Source organism: Balaenoptera acutorostrata, chromosome 1 (assembly GCF_949987535.1).
Source record: "Balaenoptera acutorostrata chromosome 1, mBalAcu1.1, whole genome shotgun sequence".
Lineage (NCBI taxonomy): Eukaryota > Metazoa > Chordata > Mammalia > Artiodactyla > Balaenopteridae > Balaenoptera > Balaenoptera acutorostrata.
Window position 1 is genome coordinate 99,105,511 of NC_080064.1, and position 17,301 is coordinate 99,122,811.

Genomic DNA, 17,301 nt, shown 5'->3' on the forward strand with positions numbered 1-17,301 from the left:
CCAGGTTTGGGATTTAGGGATTAGGTGGATGAAAGAGGTGGGGTACTAAGAGGAAGTCTGGAACCTTTACTGCCCACTCCCAACAGGCCCCCTTCTTTCATATGAACAGTTGACATTTTCTCAATGTTTTGTAAATTTATAAGAAAAATGCATCTGAGAATCCCTTTCCAGTGGGATTACCTTGCCAAAGTCCTCCTACCTCTTTTGGAATCTGAATCATCACCGTGTGTGTGTGTGTGTGTGTGTGTGTGTGTGTGTGTGTGTAGGGAAGTGTGAGGCTGGTGAGAGATAACGACCAGAATTATGATATAATCTTTAGATTTGTAATTGTGAATAATATTAGGTTCCAAAAATACTTACATTTGGAGTTATGACTCAGAATTTGTTATAGGAGCTCATTTATTCAATAAATATTGAGCACTTACTCTGTGTCAGATTGTTTTTTCCGATTAGGGATACTGCAGAGAACAAAAGAGAATAGGTCCCTGTCCTCATAGAGTGGGGGAGACAGACAATAAACATATGATTTCATCTAGTGATAAGTACCATGAAGAAAAATAAAGCAGAACAAGGGAATAGAGAGCGATGGGAAAGGCGGTGGAGCTGCCAGGATGGGGGAGCTATCTCAGATAGAGTGTTCAGGAAAGTCCTCTTTGGAAAGGTGGTATTTGAGCAGAGACCTAAAATAAAGTGGTAAAGACTGTTGTTATCCATGAGATGGTGGTGGGGAGGGATAGGAGCAACACACAGAAAACGTTAAATTTGAGCTATTAGACATAAAGTGGAGGTGCTGAGAAGGGAGATGGATGTACAAGTCTGGAGTTCAGAGGAAGGTCGGAGGTGTAGATACTAATGTGGGAGTTGTCAGTCCAGTTGCTGGTTCCAATTCGATTTGCTTTTATCAGAGCTCAGCGTGTGCCAGGTACTGTGCTAGGGGCTGGGAACGCAGAGATGAAAGCACACAGATATATACCAGGCAACGTGGTCAATCCTAAATCTCGCTGTACTTCGGGCGCTCTCTGCGAGCACAGGAGGAGGCAGCGAGCTGGGGCGGGACACGGTGGGGAGCCGGAGGAGTTGACCGCCGAGCCGAAGCCAGAAGGCTGGGACCGTGACGCACTGGGCTCTTCACAAAGGCAGCATTGTGAGGTCGGCAACGCGGGCGCAGGGCGGGGCAGTGCTCCCACCGTGAGCGCGCGGCGTCCTCTGCAGGCCGTAGGCGGCGACACACCGGTAGCCTCAGATTTCCTCCCCTCCCTTTTCCCGCCTTCCTCAGGCCACGTTTTTTTGTTGTTATAGCTGTTTCCGAGTCTTTCTTAAGTCTCCGACTTCCGTCCCTTACCCCTCCTCTTCGAGGCCGGGAGTGTCAGTGTCTTCGCAGGAAGACTGCCAATAAAGTTTTTCCTCTTCTTGTTCTCAGGCTCTCCGCCTCGCCCCAAGTACCGCGAGATCCGGCGGCGCGGCTAGCATGGCGGCGGCACTTGAAGCCCCGGCGGCCTTAAAGACTATGGAGAGCACTATGCCTGCGGAGCGCGTGGCCGCGCAGTTCGCGGCCCCGGAGCCAGCGCCCCGGCCAGTGCGGAGTCTGCGGACGGCTCATGACATCAGCGGCCCGCGGACCCGCACCGGGGACGTGCTGCTGGCGGAGCCGGGGGACTTCGAGTCGCTGCTGCTGTCGCGGCCGGTGCTGGAGGGGCTGCAGGCGGTTGGCTTCGAGCGGCCGTCGCCCGTGCAGCTCAAGGCCATACCGCTGGGGCGGTGCGGACTCGGTGAGGGCTGGGGCCCTGGAGGGACCGGAAGGGCCGGAGGAGGGGGCGGCGGCGGCCAAGTCCGTGGCGAGGGCCGGGAAGGGCCCAGAGCGGCCGTCTTGCAGGGCTCGGCCCGGGGCAAGACGCCGCACGCACGCGAGCGTCAGTTTCCTCCTCTGTCAAACGGAGGCGCAGTATTGAATTTGGAGATAGTTGAGGTCCATTCCACGCTGTCAGGTGGTTCTACGTTTGGGAATATAAACGGCAGGAAAGATCTCAGATGAGATCAGCCTGGATTAGGGTAGGCCCTAAATCCAGTGGCAAGAGTCCTTATAAGAGAAGGGAGAAAGGCAGAGAACAAAGCCATGTGAAAATGGAGGCAGAGATTGGAGTTACACAGCTCCAAGCCAAGAAATGTCTCAGCCGTCAGAAGCTGGAAGAGACAGGAAGGATTGTACCATAGAGCCTTAGGAGGGAATGTGGCCCGGCTGATACCTTGATTTCATATTTCTGGCCTCCAAAACTTTGAGAAAATAAATTTCTGCTTTCTAAGCCAAAAAAAGAAAGAGAAATGGTGTAGGTTCAGGGAGGAGGCCTGTTTCTGGATATGGCCACATGTTTGTTTTAGAGTTAACTTAAAAACGAAAGTGGTTAAGGATGTGATCTCTGGAGACCGGTCTAGTTCCGGGATTTCATGTTGGTACCTAAGCTTCTTCAGTCAGTCCTGGCTAATGATAATTTTTTTTTTTTTTTCCTCCTCAGATTTAATTGTTCAAGCTAAGTCTGGCACTGGGAAAACCTGTGTATTCTCCACCATTGCTTTGGACTCTCTTGTTCTTGAAAACCTAAGTACCCAGGTGAGTTTAGCTCAGAGGACCCAAAGGAGGGTATGTTATGTGGATTTACTACAGGTCAGATGAAATACCAGTAGCTCCTCAGAGGTAGAAGTGAATGATTGTGTTAAGACATATGAAAAGTATACAAGTAAAGTAGACCTTAAGGCTGTTGAGTGGTGTTGGTGTGGTTGGTGACCAAATACACATTATTAGTGTTAGAAGTTTAGAGATTTCTATTATTACTGCGTGTTAAATAAAATAAGTCTGCCATGTGTGTCAATTTTGTCATTACTTGAGAATACAGATAGGGATTCTTTATTCTTTTTTTAAAAATTTTATTTATTTATTTATTTATGGCTGTGTTGGGTCTTCGTTTCTGTGCGAGGGCTTTTTCTAGTTGCGGCAAGCGGGGGCCACTCTTCATCGCGGTGCGCGGGCCTCTCACTTATCGCGGCCTCTCTTGTTGCGGAGCACAGGCTCCAGACGCGCAGGCTCAGTAATTGTGGCTTACGGGCCCAGTTGCTCCGCGGCATGTGGGATCTTCCCAGACCAGGGCTCGAACCCGTGTCCCCTGCATTGGCAGGCAGATTCTCAACCACTGTGCCACCAGGGCAGCCCTCTTTATTCATTTATTTGCCCACTAAATTGTGGTGAGGTTTAGCGTTTGACCTGATTCATGGTAATGAGGTGTTTGGCTATTGTAGGTAACTGCATGTGGTACTTACAGTGAATGTATTATACTGATCTCCCATCTTCTGGGTTCTCTCAGAGTAGGTCTAAGAGGGCCTTACCCAAATTAACAGGAGGTTTGGGTTTGGAGATCATTTCTTCAGCAAAGATTTGTTATGTTTAAACAGTATGCCAGGCATTGGGGATATAAAGATGAATCAGGTATGATCCTCATAGTCTTACTTTGTGGTTTAGTAGTTACAGCAGGCTGTATTTCAAGTTCTCAGTCATGTATATCTGATGATGACTCTTCAACAGTGTTTTTTAACCCAGATACTCATATCTGGGTTAAAAAACACTGTAAAGCTTTTTGAGTCCTGCCTTATGTATTTATTCTACCGACTTGTTAAAGGTATATTTTATGTTTCTTTTTAGATTTTGATCTTGGCTCCTACAAGAGAAATTGCTGTACAGATACATTCTGTTATCACAGCCATTGGAATAAAAATGGAAGGCTTAGAGTGTCATGTGTTTATCGGAGGGACTCCATTATCACAAGACAAAACCAGACTTAAAAAGTGTCATATTGCTGTTGGTTCTCCTGGTAAGATATCAATGCCTGTTAATAACTGGGGCTTTTAAGTAACTGAACACTTCTATATAACAATAAGAATATGGCAATCTTTGATAATTATGGTAATTATTTTGAGGATTAAAAATGAAGAGCATTAGATTAGTGAGATATAAACACATGACTGGATTACCAACAGAATTTATGAAATTTCTGTTTATAAGGATGTTTAAGAACAAGTATGGGATAGGCTTCTGAGAAGAAGAGGAATGAAATGATTTCAGAAAGCCCTTCCAAGCCATGGATTGGGATTATTCTTTGCTTCCGTATTAGTCCTTCGGTCATGAATCACTCAGGATCATAATCTAGCATTCAGTGCCTTACAAGTCTTTTGACAGGAAGTGTTTATTTTCCATACGTATTGGTGATGAAATGTGAGGGAAAAAATAATGGACTTAGGGAAGATCAGAACTCAAGATTTCTAATTTGTGGTTTAGTGTGTAAAGAATAATGAGGGTTGGGTCAGGAAAGTCAGCAATTCAACCTGTAAGTAGAATAACAACATTGGCTGAAATTTACACAGATTTGGTGCATATGAATATTTGAATATGTTTTTTTCTGGACTTTAGGCAGAATTAAACAACTGATAGAACTTGACTACTTGAATCCAGGCAGTATACGTCTCTTTATTCTTGATGAAGCAGATAAGCTTTTAGAAGAAGGCAGCTTCCAGGAGCAAATAAAGTAAGAAAAATAACTAACTTGACTATTAAAATGGTGCCCCAAAGTATCTATCTTTTGCTTTTCTAGGTGGTGATTATCATCTGAATAGTTTCCATGGTGTGTGTGTTTTTCTTCTATTTTGCAGTTGGATTTATTCTTCCTTGCCTGCTAGTAAACAGATGTTGGCAGTGTCAGCTACTTACCCTGAATTTTTGGCTAATGCTTTGACAAAGTACATGAGAGAGCCCACTTTTGTAAGACTAAATTCCAGTGATCCGAGTCTCATAGGTGTGTACAGATATTGGATATTTAGTGGGTTTGTTTGTGATATTCTGGAGCTTTCCTTTGCTAAGTTGGCTTTTGCTTTCATATTTGCTATAGAAAATATGTTCATTTTAACAGAGAGTCTTCTTTGTAGGTTTGAAGCAGTACTACAAAGTTGTCAGTTCATACCCTTTGGCCCATAAGATTTTTGAGGAAAAGACTCAGCATTTACAAGAATTGTTCAGCAAAATTCCATTTAATCAAGCCTTAGTCTTTTCTAATTTACACAGCAGGTAATGTACCTTAAAAAGTCATCTGGGGAACTTGTGAAATAAAAGGATAGGTGTGGGGCAGTATTTGTAAAGTTATAACCCTTTGTGTTATTTTTGATAGAGCACAACACTTGGCTGATATCCTTTCTTCTAAAGGCTTTCCTGCAGAGTGCATTTCAGGTAAGTTCATCTCTTAACTTTAATCTTTGTTTAGTATCCTGACTTGAAGCTTCTCCAAGGTCAGGAGGAAGAGATACCATTTCCTGAGTTGTCTTGTGAGTGTGAGGTTACACTGAGTCTTCAGAGTAAAAGGAATTTCAGGTTTATTTTTCACTGGGATTTGTCTTTTTAAGAAGTAACATGGTATATACTAAAAAACTAGAAGACTGGAGTTATATCCACAAAGAACTTAATAACTTTACAAAATAGAGTCTGTCTTTGTTATCTTAAGATAATCATTGTAAAAAATGCAAAGAATTGCTAACTAAATTGACTTTTACAGTCTTGTGGAAGGCAAAACTGATTCATTTTTGACACAAAGCTAAATTATTACTGTTGACCTAGGAATGAAAGATTTAAAGGAATTTTTGATAAGTGAGATCCTTTTTAGAGTTTTGATTGCTATGTCAGCTTAGTTTTTAACCTGTTAGCATAAGCTCATTTAGTCGTGGTATATCATGAGATACTGGGGAGGCCGTTTTCTCATGGACCAGTATTTGGATGATAGATCACACTTCAACACCAAATTGGTAAACAGCTGGTTAAAGCAATTTTATTTTCCTAAGAATTGTTAAACCTCATATGGCACTTTGTAGATATAATGTTATATCTACAGGCATAGCCTAGTCACCATTTAAAATTGAATTTCGAGTTGATTGCCTAACCATATTTTAGAAGATTCTGACTTTAGGTCTTTTTTTTTTTTTTTTTCCCTGACTTGAGTTCTTAACCTAGATTTGCATATAAGGACAGAATTAACTTTGGTTGTTAAAGTGTTAAGACTGGCAATTATGATTTCTGATCTTTGTGGATTTGATAAATGTATGTTCACTTGTTTTTATATGACTTTCTTTCTGGGTCTTTTTAGGCAACATGAATCAGAATCAGCGTCTTGATGCTATGGCTAAACTGAAGCAGTTTCATTGCAGAGTCCTCGTTTCCACAGATTTGGTAAATTTCCTGTTCAGTTTGGGTGACTAATCCATCTGGACATAAGTTCTGTTATCAAATATACAGATTTCATCTATTATTTTAAGTGGGTGTATCTGACAAGAATACCAGAAGATAATTGTCTTTCCAGTGCTGGGGAATATGCTTTCTTCCTAAAATTGTCTTTTATATTTTTATCTTTATTGTTGAAATTAGTCATTAGAAATGAATTTTCTTTTCCTTTGCTCCTGATTATCCTCCTTGCTCTTAAATATCCTCCTATTCTTAATTTGGCTCTTGGTTATACTGAATAATATAGTGCGCCATGCAATGGCTAATGCGAACAAACAATTGTTCTCTTCTTCAATTCAAGACTTCCCGTGGAATTGATGCTGAGAACGTGAATCTGGTTGTAAACCTGGATGTACCATTGGATTGGGAGACATATATGCATCGGATTGGCAGAGCTGGCCGTTTTGGTAAAAAAAAAAAAAAAAAAAGGAAAGAAAAAAGTTTGGGTTCTTTCTTTAAGGGGAGGAAGCTATAACGTGACAGGTGGACTTGAAGTGTCATTTATCTGGAATTGATTTACTACTTAACATTCCTTCTGTGCTTTAGGTACTTTGGGACTGACAGTGACCTACTGCTGTAGGGGAGAAGAAGAAAATATGGTGATGAAAATTGCCCAGAAATGTAAGACCAACCTTCTGCCTTTACCAGGTATATTTTGTCTATTTCATTTTGCTGTCAAAATAATAATGATAGGCCTAATAAAAATAATAGCTAACATAGAGTACTTATGATGTGTTGGATACTGTTCTAAGTATATATGTTAACTCATTTAATTCTCACCACAATTACATGAGGTATGTGCTATTATTATCTACCTTTTGTAGATGAGGATATTGAGGCATAGGTTAAATATTTGCCTAAGGTCTTACAGCTAATAAGTAGTAGGGAGAAGATTGCAAGCTAACTAATGACACATGAAAAATGAAAAATATTTTCCTACTGTATTAACTCCATATTTTACTTTGTAGCCCTGCAATTTGATTTTATTCTTTTATATCAAGGGATGTATTTTACCTCTTATGTTGCTATGAAGGTAATTCTTGCCATATTCTCCTTTGTCACCATGGGGAAGGAATAGTATCTTTAATGTGAACACTATTCTGAAAATGTTGAAGTGTTTTCTTTTGATTTTAATGAATCATTTATCAAGCTGCTTTTTTTTTTTAATTTATTTATTTTTGGCTGTGTTGGGTCTTTGTTGGGTCTTCGTTGCTGCGCGCGGGCTTTCTCTAGTTGCAGCGAGCAGGGGCTACTCTTCGTTGTGGTGCGCGGGCCTCTCATTGCAGTGGCTTCTCTTGTTACGGAACACGGGCTGTAGGCACGCGGGCTTCAGTAGTTGTGACACGTGGGCTCAGTAGTTGTGGCTCCTGGAAGTCCCCACCCAGGAGTCTTTTAGGGTTTCTAAAAAAGTTTTCAAGAGATAATTAATAGTTTCAAACATGCATTGTTTCCAAGACAGCAGTTTTAAAAAGCAGCTTGGGGCTTCCCTGGTGGTGCAGTGGTTAGGAATCCACCTGCCAGTGCAGGGGACACGGGTTCGATCCCTGGTCCCGGAAGATCCCACGTGCCGCAGAGCAACTAAGCCCATGTACCACAACTAATGAGCCTGCGCTCTAGAGCCCATGAGCCACAACTACTGAAGCCCACGAGCCTAGAGCCCATGCTCCACAATAAGAGAAGCCACTGCAATGAGAAGCCCGTGCGCCATAATGAAGAGTAGCCCCCGCTCACCGCAACTAGAGAAAGCCCGCGCGCAGCAACGAAGACCCAATGCAGCCAATCAATCAATCGATCAATCAATAAACAAACTTATTAAAAAAAAAAAAAAACCTCCTGGGTGGAAATATGGTTTATTTGCTATACAACTGACCCTTGAACAACAATGGGGGGGTTAGAGGCGCCGAGCCTCCACGCAGCATAAATCCCTATATAGCTTATAGTCAGCCCTCCATATCTGCCTTTCCGCATCCGCTGATTCAGCCAACAGCAGATTGGTTAGTACTGTTGTACGTATTGGAAAAAATCTGCGTATAACTGGACCTGCACAGTTCATACCCGCAGTTCAAACCCGTGTTATTCAAAGGTCAACTGTATATGTTAATGTATGCATGTTAGTGTGTGTATATATGCGTTGTATAGATACATAAATGTATACTTATATAGTGTATACATGACCTTTTAGAAGATGGACTATGTAGTTATTGAATAAATATAACAATGAATATTTTACCAATTTATATTTAACTCCTTTAGTGATTTTTACAAAGCTAGATGAAGCACAGGTTTGGGAGTACTGTGGATTTTAGTAGTTTTGGCTTTGTGATAACTCATTTTCACAGATTTTTTAAATTGCTCTAAGCTTATGTCCTGATTTACAAAATATTTGTTTTTAGAGTAGATGGTCTTTAGGTTCTCTATCAGTTCTAAGACTATATTTTGTTAATTCTCTCTACGTATAAGTCTATTGGTGATCTTTGTAGTTATAAATAATGGAAAAAATAAATTGAAAAAATGACATTTATAGTGTTAGATCTATACTGGACTAGGCACTTGTGTGACAACAGACTGTTCAGGTGAGTTGCCTGGAGCAGGATTAGGAGAGAAAGTGGCCTGAATGATAGGTCTCCGCAAGCAAGGGATGTTACCTTAGTAGGAATCCAAGTTTAGTTAGAGGGTCTCTTCAGTGAAGGATCAAGAGCCCCAGCTGAAGAATCCAGATCTGAGGGAATGAGTAGTGGGTGCACATACATGGAACACCACTAGCAGCAACAGACAGGTGAGGTCTTTGTAAAGCAGGGCCTCTGTGTACTTAGTCTGCCTAAGATGAAAATTGGTCACACTTTGGAAAGATCTGGGTGCAGGTGGAAGCAAATTGTCACGCCTGGATGGGATAGGAAATTTAGAGAGTTAGAGCCAGCAAATTTTTTTAAACTTACAAGTGCCAGTGGTACCACAGATCTTTTCACAGTCACCTGGCTTTTTTCCCCTTGGAGTTTTTTTTTCTCCACTGTTGAGGGCAGTGATTTCTCCCTGGTAGAATATAGGGTGGCAGATTTACTTCGGTACAGAGTTGCAGTTGTAGTATTTCCCAGTTGGTAAGCTTTGGGGAGCACAATCCATTTTCTAATATCTTGTTTTGCTGTTATCAGTAGTGAGATAATGGGGAGGAGTTGGGGAGAGGGAGACGGGGAAAGATGGGAGAATTGCTGTAGAGGCATACCTCACTCCTAGAATAAGCTCTTTTCGAGTGAGGGGGTATGGGATGGGTCTTTTATATTTTTGGGCAAATTTCCTTACTGCAAGTTTTGCTTAGGTCTTTTAAAATACTAATATATTAAGCTTCTTAGTATAGTGTTAGTATATTTTGTTGCTTACTCTTATTTGACCGTGGAAAGCTTTATTAATCCATTCAGAAAATGCTGGTCTAGAACAGCTCGAGAATTTAATACTTTTTTTATTCCTTTTATGTAGATCCTATTCCTCCTGGTCTGATGGAAGAATGTTTGGATTGGGATGTGGAGGTTGAAGCTGCCATGCATGCATATGGCTTAGCAAGTATACCTACACAGACCCTAAAACAAATTCAAAAAATAGAGAGCACCTTTCAAACTCAGAAAGCTCATGGTAGCCACATGGCTTCATCTAGAAATACTTCTGTATCTGCACTATCAGTCAAATCAAAAAATAATACCAAACAAAAGCTTCCTGTGAAAAGCCACTCAGAGTGTGGAATTGTAGAAAAAGCCATGTCACCAAAAGAACTGGGCTGTGCCGTACAATTGGAAGAGCAAATGAAGAATTCTATTCAGACCTCTGTTGAAAACTCTACTAACAGTCAGCACCAAGTCAAAGAAGCTTCTGTGTCACTCCCCAAAATTCCTTGTCTGTCTTCCTTTAAAACCCATCTGCCATGTACTTTGACTTTTGCAGAATTGGTGGAGGATTATGAACACTATATTAAAGAGGGGTTAGAGAAACCTGTGGAAATCATCAGACACTACACAGGTCCTGGGGATCAGACTGTGAATCCTCAAAATGGTTTTGTGAGAAATAGAATTACTGAAGAGAGAGTGCAGATATTGACAAGTAGTAGCCAATCTGGAGACTCTGAGAGTGACAGTGATTCTTACAGTTCAAGGACTTCTTCACAGAGCAAAGGAAGTAAGTCATACTTGGAAGGTTCTTCTGATACTCAGCTGAAAGACTTGGAATCTATTCCTGTGGGTGGCCATATCTCTTTGGAACAACCTCTGAATGGAAATGACACCCCTCGTCTAGTAGAGTATCAGGAATCACCTGAAATCCAAATAAAGGCAAGGCATAAAGAGGGAGCTAACCATAACCAGAGAGCTAAGCAGAGCCGGAGAAACCTTCCCAGGCGGTCTTCCTATCGATTGCAGACAGAACCCCAGGAAGATTTTTGGTATGACCACCATAGGGAAACACATCCGAGTTTTTCTAATACCTATCAGGACTATGAGGAGTACTGGAAGGCTTACTACAGGGCGTGGCAGGAATACTATGCTGCTGCTTCTCAGCCATATTATTGGAATGCTCAGAGCCATCCAAATTGGATGGCAGCCTATCACATGAATACCATTTATCTACAAGAAATGATGCGTGGCAACCAGTGATTATAGGCTGTACGGCACACCATCTGGGAATATCAACAAGTGATACCTTTGGATTGCCATCCTCCTTGACCTGTAGTAGAGTGGCATATAGTGGCATTTTTGAGGAACTGGAGAAGTTTCGAGGCTTTCCACTGGGACACATCTAGTTTTCAGATTGTTTTGACCTAAATCAACCTGATTCAGGTCAGGTGAATTATCTTCTTTAAAGAAACTTCCTGGATGAGATTCTTGAAAGAAAATTTGGGGGACATAGAGCTAAAGGTCCCAGGGTGCCACTTTCTATAAGCCATTCCAAAAAGAAACACTTAAAAAGACTTATACCACTGCTTACTTAAAAGAAATAAAAACAGTTGAGATTTGAAAAATAATGCAAGTTTATGCTGTGGAGTTCTTTCCAAAAGTCTTGGGCTACATTTCCATAGAGGTGTGTTCTTGCAGAAATTTGTAGCATGGTAGATCAGAAAGCCCCCTCTCCTTTTAGGTTTAGGCAGGAAGGAATAAACATTGCTTCAGACTTTCCCGAAGGTCCTTGATTTGATGCTGTTTGCTTCCAGTAAAAATATTTATTACAAGTAAAAATAGAAACTTAGCCAAGTGTGTTGACATGTTTATTGTTCGTCTTTTGAATATCTTTTGTCTTTAGAATTGTGGAAGCTGTGTTTTTGATGTGCATTAAATAGCTAAGGATCATCAGTGACTGTCTTGTTTTTGTTTCTCAGGAAAAGGAACAGCTCTTAATCTTTGTTGATTTTTGGATCGTTTTATGAATCTGATGAAAGCTATAGATTTGTCCCAGAAAATTTCTCATTCTATAAACAAGAATTGTATATGTAATTTCAAAGGGTTCATAGACCCTTTGAAGCCCATCTGTGGAACCCAGGTTAAGAACTGCCCTACTCTGCTGGTAGGCTAAGGGAAGTTTCTAGCATTTTTCTGAGATGCTGTATCTGTAAATTATGATTTAGATAAATTAATTGGAAGTTACATATTCTTTAATTTCTTCTCTGTAGCAGTTCTTTTATGAATATACGATTGGTTCCCAAACTTCTCTGTGAACGGATTTGTGGTGAGAGAACCGAGTATGAATAGAGATATGTATTTACTTTTTAAAAGGGAAGGGAAGCTCTCCTTTCCTGTGTGCATACTTGTCTAGGCAATATAAACACTTTCTCCCACGGCTGTCAGCAAACATCCACAGCCATTGTCATTTACTGTCTGACACTCACATAACACAGCCCTAAACTGTTTAACTTAGATTCCTGTCATTTGGGTTGGGCAATGATATGCTTTATTTATATGTATCAGTACTGTACATGTATTGCCAAGTTAGAGTGAATTAATTAACACTGTAAATAGCAAATCCATAATTAGGTCCAGAATGTCATTAAAAAGACTTTAATTACATGTTTAAATAAGATCTTGTCACTGCTATATAATTGAACTTCCCTCTTTTTTTTTTCTACCCTTTCCCCCACAATATAGCCAAGTTCACAGTTTGTCATTGCTAGGGGATTTTAATCAGGATACTCCTGCATCTTAATTAGAGGTGAGGGTACCCATTAGTCTTGAAATTAATTGGATTCTCTTGTGATCGCTTTTTTTTTTTAATAGAAAAATAAGCTGGAGGTAAGCATATACAGAACATGAAAATCTGTTTCATTTTTCATAAGCATTTGCTAGGAAAATTTCAGCAGTTACCTTCCCAAATACGGGATGTAGTTATTGTGGCTGTGGAAGGAATCTGCTGGCATTTGTGTGTTACTGTGTTTGTGTGGAATTTTAATTTGGAATTGTCATGCTAGGTGCATATCCCCTTAATCTGTTGGGGACTATAGATAGGTTTTAGGCAAATTCACTTGAGAATGTTTTGTTTTGTAGTAGAAGGAGCAATTGTCTTGGTTGACTCTGTTACTACCTATTTTTTACTTTGTACTAGTCATTTAACCTCTCGGGGTCCAATTTTCTCATCAATAAAAGGAGGCAGTTGGACTAGATCTTTAGGGTCCCTTCTAGTTCTAAGATTTAACTAATACATGATTAGTAAGAGAAGATAATTTCTAGTTAGAGAAAAGAATAATCTTTTCATGAGTATAGAGAGCCTTTATACCTTCACTTAATTTGGATGAGGGCTAGTGTGAATTGGTTTAATGTCTGAATTCTAGAATACTAAATCAATACACATTACAGCTGTTCAAGTTAGGCTTTAACTTAAATTAGGCTAGCAGTATTAACATGTGGAGAAATGTTTGAGAAACCTGTTGCTTTGGATAATTCTGAATTAGAGGATACAAGTTATTTTGGGTAATTAAAAGTAGTATTTTCTAAAGTAGCTTAAGTATTGCAATAATAATTGCTAACCTTTTAAACATAACCTAACCTTAAAAAAAAAAAAGGTTTAAAGGTAAACTTCAGCCCCTGAATACTAAAAATAATTGAACAGAAATTATAGTAGTTACACATCAACTCATGAGACAAGGGAGTAGTTTGAAGTTTTAGGGTTCTTTTTCTCCCCCAAATATAAATAAACCTATGTTAATCTTAAAAGATAAAATTATATTTTTGATAGTCATAGCTGACACTGGAACTCTATGACAAGGTTATTCTCTTATTTTGGCAGAATATATTTATTGTTTTGTGCCTCTGTGAACAAGCACATATATCCCAGTTAACATTTAGTGCTTTTTAATGAAAAAGCACGTATTGCTCACCACGTCTGGTTTCCAGTTACTTTGCTCCAGATTATTTGAGCTGTGAATCTGTAGTGACACCTAGTGGGTGATAAGGATATGAACATTAGTGATTGAAATGAATTTCACAGCCAACTTCTAGGGCCTTCTGGCATCACGCATTGGCCTTAACCTTCCATTTCTATTTCAGTTTTCATCTGTTGGAATCTGGTTGTTGTGGGGAAATCAAAAGAATCCCCGTTGTTCTTGCCACATTACGGTGAAATATGAAAATGCCTTTTGCTCTCACTACCTAAACCAGAATTATTAAGGTTAGAACAGATCTTCAGGATATCTAATCCAATCCTCTCTTTTTTTTTTTTTTTAATTAATTTATTTATTTTTGGCTGTGTTGGGTCTTCGTTTCTGTGCGAGGGCTTTCTCCAGTTGCGGCAAGCGGGGGCCACTCTTCATCGCGGTGCACGGGCCTCTCACCGTCATGGCCTCTCCCGTTGCGGGGCACAGGCTCCAGACGCGCAGGCTCAGTAGTTGTGGCTCACGGGCCTAGCCGCTCTGCGGCATGTGGGATCTTCCGAGACCAGGGCTCGAACCCGTGTCCCCTGCATTAGCAGGCAGATTCTCAACCACTGCGCCGCCAGGGAAGCCTCCAATCCCCTCATTTTTAAGAGGAGGAAACAAACTGAAGCCAAGAGAGAGAAGAGACTGATGTGAAGCCATATAAGTAAGTGATAGAACCTAAGGGCCTCTGTCATCTGATTTCCAAGCTTTCTGCTATACCCTGTATAGCATTTAATTTTGAGTTTTTAGTTTGAGACATTGGTTTAGATGAAGGAGTGTATATTCAGTGTATTCTCAGCAGAACCAGTGCAGATTAAAAACATATTTTCTTTCAGTAATACAGGGCTGTGTCTCAAAATAGAGCTGTTGGCAAATGCAATCAAATGCTTTCCCTGTTAGTGAACATCCATGACTAAAGCATACAAGCAGGCAAGAACCGTCTCAGATGTCATAGAGGAGTTGCTTGCATTGAGGGAGGGCAGGGAAGGGAAGATGAGACTAGACCTTAAGTACCCTTCTGAGATTCTGTAAGTCTTCTGGCAAGGAAGAAAGTCTCTGTTCAAATATATGGAATCTTAAAAAAAAAAAGGTAGTGATAAACCTAGTGGCAGGGCAGGAATAAAGACAGACATAGAGAATGGATTTGAGGACACGGGGAGGGGGAAGGGTAAGCTGGGATGAAGTGAGATAGTGGCATGGACACATATACACTACCAAATGTAAAATAAATAGCTAGTGGGAAGCAGATGCATAGCACAGGGAGATCAGCTCGGTGCTTTGTGACCACCTAGAGGGGTAGGATAGGGAGGGTGGGAGGGAGACGCAAGAGGGAGGAGATACGGGGATACATGTATATGTATAGCTGATTCACCTTGTTATACAGCAGAAACTAACACACCTCGTAAAGCAATTATACTCCAATAAAGATGTTTAAAAAAAAAAAAAACTTCCCCCAAAGCAAAATTACCCTATTTTCTAATGTATAGCAGGAGAACTGGTATTAAAATAAACAATCGTAATCATGTTAGGGTTTGCGGCACATAGTTTGTTTAATCCAGATTGGATACATCAGGTACAGCAGTGGCACATGACTCAATACTGTAAATGATATACATTTTAACATATGCACTACAGTTTCAAAAGAAGACGACAGGAAACTCAAGAGTTTTTTTTTTCCCCATAGAAAGTTTTCACATGTTTATCTTCCTGCAGTTTTGTACAGTATTTCTTCTTTGCCATTGTGATGTTGGTAAGCAAAGCCCATTTATTATATGAAAATAGAAAAGAACACACTTGATGTTTTTCACGATAACATTAATGGGGGAGGGTGACCTCTAAGGAAAACATTACATTGGAATGTCTGATTATCAAAAATATACCATCCCTCCCACCACCCAGGTTTGTAAAATAGTCTGTTGGTCCAAGGAGCCCCCCAGGACTTGGGTCAGTGCCCTACACTGGTTAGTGTGACATCATCCAGTGTAGTTAAGTAACCTGCTAAGATAAATTCATTCCCACACTTGATGAGAAAAACATAGAACATTCTGAGTAGAAAACAAGACTCAAAAGGAACCCCTTTAAAGCTGTTTCTTTTTCTGATCCACTTTCTCTTAGTTCTAATGATGCTCTTCATGATGCTCTTTGGGCTCCAAGGGTGATGGGTCATAACAACGCCTTTCCTTCAATCATTTTAAAGCGTTGCAAATGCTGAGATTTCATAAGGACATCAGAAAGGGAAAATAAAAGTCTTTTTGGTTCCTGTTTGTCATGGTTACCATGCCAACTAGATTAGAAGGGAAACAAATATTGCCTTAGATTAACAGCATTAGGATCTTTCTGCCTTGTAGTTACCTGGTAATTGAAATGAGGGAACCTGGATCACTAGAATTCATTAATAACCTAAACATCTAGGTTTAGATAAATTTCAACCACTACCTCTGCAAAGTTAAAAAAAAAAAGATAAGGAAAAAAATCTAGGTACATCTTTCAATGTACTTTCCCTGCCAATATTCTAACAAGTGACATGATCCCAAACTGCAGGAATCATAGTTTGAAAACTGGGTTAAGTCCTCAACATATCCACAAGTTGACTTTTTTGTTAATTGTCGATCAGCATTAACTATCCACTTTAATTTCTGTTCAAATTATTTTTCTTAATTTCACTTTTCTACTTGCTGACTTTATACTCCTGTATGACTGTAGACTCATGTGTTCAACTATCATTGAGACTATCTAGTCTTTTGAACAGGATTCTATGCAGTTAGTCTTGAGCTTGACACTAGTTATGAAAAGAGGAGATGAAGGAGAAATAGTACAGAGTTTGCTTCTGGAGGTCCTGGTTCAGGGTTTTGAGTATAATGCTTCCTCTCCCTAATCACCAGCCTTGAAATCCAGATATTAAAATATATAAGCAATCCTCAGAGTAATGCAACATGATGTAGAGGAAGAAGTCCCGGGACAAGATGTCTAAGCCCTGGATTGCAAACATAGTTCTGCCACTAACTTGCCATGTGAACTTGAATGTCACTCAGCTTCTTTCTGCCTGTTTTCTTCTCTGTGAATCAAGGATTTAGGTACTTGATCTACTACCACCAGAGGTTGTGGAAAGGATTAAAAGGACTATAGAAGGTATGCTTTAAAATGTTGTCCTAGCCCACTCTTCATCGAGGAGAGACAGCATTTGACTGAAAAAACCTGACTATTCACTTACTCACCTATTTTTGACAGAATTGATAGTCCATAGCTAGTTATATCTAGTGGATGGTGGTTTCCAAAGTATGGTTTGTATTAGTACAGTCAGTGGTTTCCAAGGGCTGTGTCCAAGTAATAATTGACATTCACATAAGACTATGTCTCTAGTTATAGCAAGTAATCTCTGATGGGTCTTCTCTGAAGCATCGTTGCTCTGAGAGGCAGTGGGTGAAGGGAAAAGCATTAGACTAATAGACAAGGGACTTGGGTTCTGGTCCCAGTCCTGTCATTAAATAACTGCGTGACCTTGAGTAGGTCACTTAATTTCTCTGGGCCTCAGCCTTCTATACTGTAAAATGACTTAGATATTCTTTAATCTCTTCTAGTTCTGATTCACTCTATTCCATGTTTTCTAAGTTTCCATTCA

At 40.3% G+C, this 17,301-nt stretch overlaps 1 protein-coding gene across 2 annotated transcripts; it reads left to right on the plus strand.

The window, feature by feature from the left end:
* The first annotated feature begins 1,410 nt into the window (after positions 1 to 1,410).
* DDX20 (DEAD-box helicase 20) lies at positions 1,411 to 11,631 on the plus strand. 2 transcript variants are annotated; one of them, XM_007169402.3, is made up of 11 exons: positions 1,411 to 1,769; positions 2,511 to 2,605; positions 3,689 to 3,857; positions 4,454 to 4,568; positions 4,693 to 4,835; positions 4,966 to 5,104; positions 5,205 to 5,263; positions 6,171 to 6,253; positions 6,606 to 6,711; positions 6,851 to 6,952; positions 9,776 to 11,631. In XM_007169402.3, exons 1-11 carry the CDS (start codon positions 1,469 to 1,471, stop codon positions 10,936 to 10,938), a joined length of 2,475 nt encoding a protein of 824 aa, XP_007169464.1. In that variant the 5' UTR covers positions 1,411 to 1,468; the 3' UTR covers positions 10,939 to 11,631. The 2 variants fall into 2 exon arrangements, with proteins under 2 accessions (XP_007169464.1, XP_057408216.1); XM_057552233.1 differs by lacking the exon at positions 1,411 to 1,769 and adding an exon at positions 2,031 to 2,049.
* The last annotated feature ends 5,670 nt before the right edge of the window (positions 11,632 to 17,301 follow it).

Bases quoted from the DNA above. Each gene is read 5' to 3' on its own strand.
- DDX20 (XM_007169402.3), top strand. From the start codon at position 1,469: ATGGCGGCGGCACTTGAAGCCCCGGCGGCCTTAAAGACTATGGAGAGC. The intron at 4,836-4,965 runs GTGTGTACAGAT...TCTTCTTTGTAG, and splicing joins CAGTGATCCGAGTCTCATAG to GTTTGAAGCAGTACTACAAA. The intron at 5,264-6,170 runs GTAAGTTCATCT...GGGTCTTTTTAG, and splicing joins TCCTGCAGAGTGCATTTCAG to GCAACATGAATCAGAATCAG.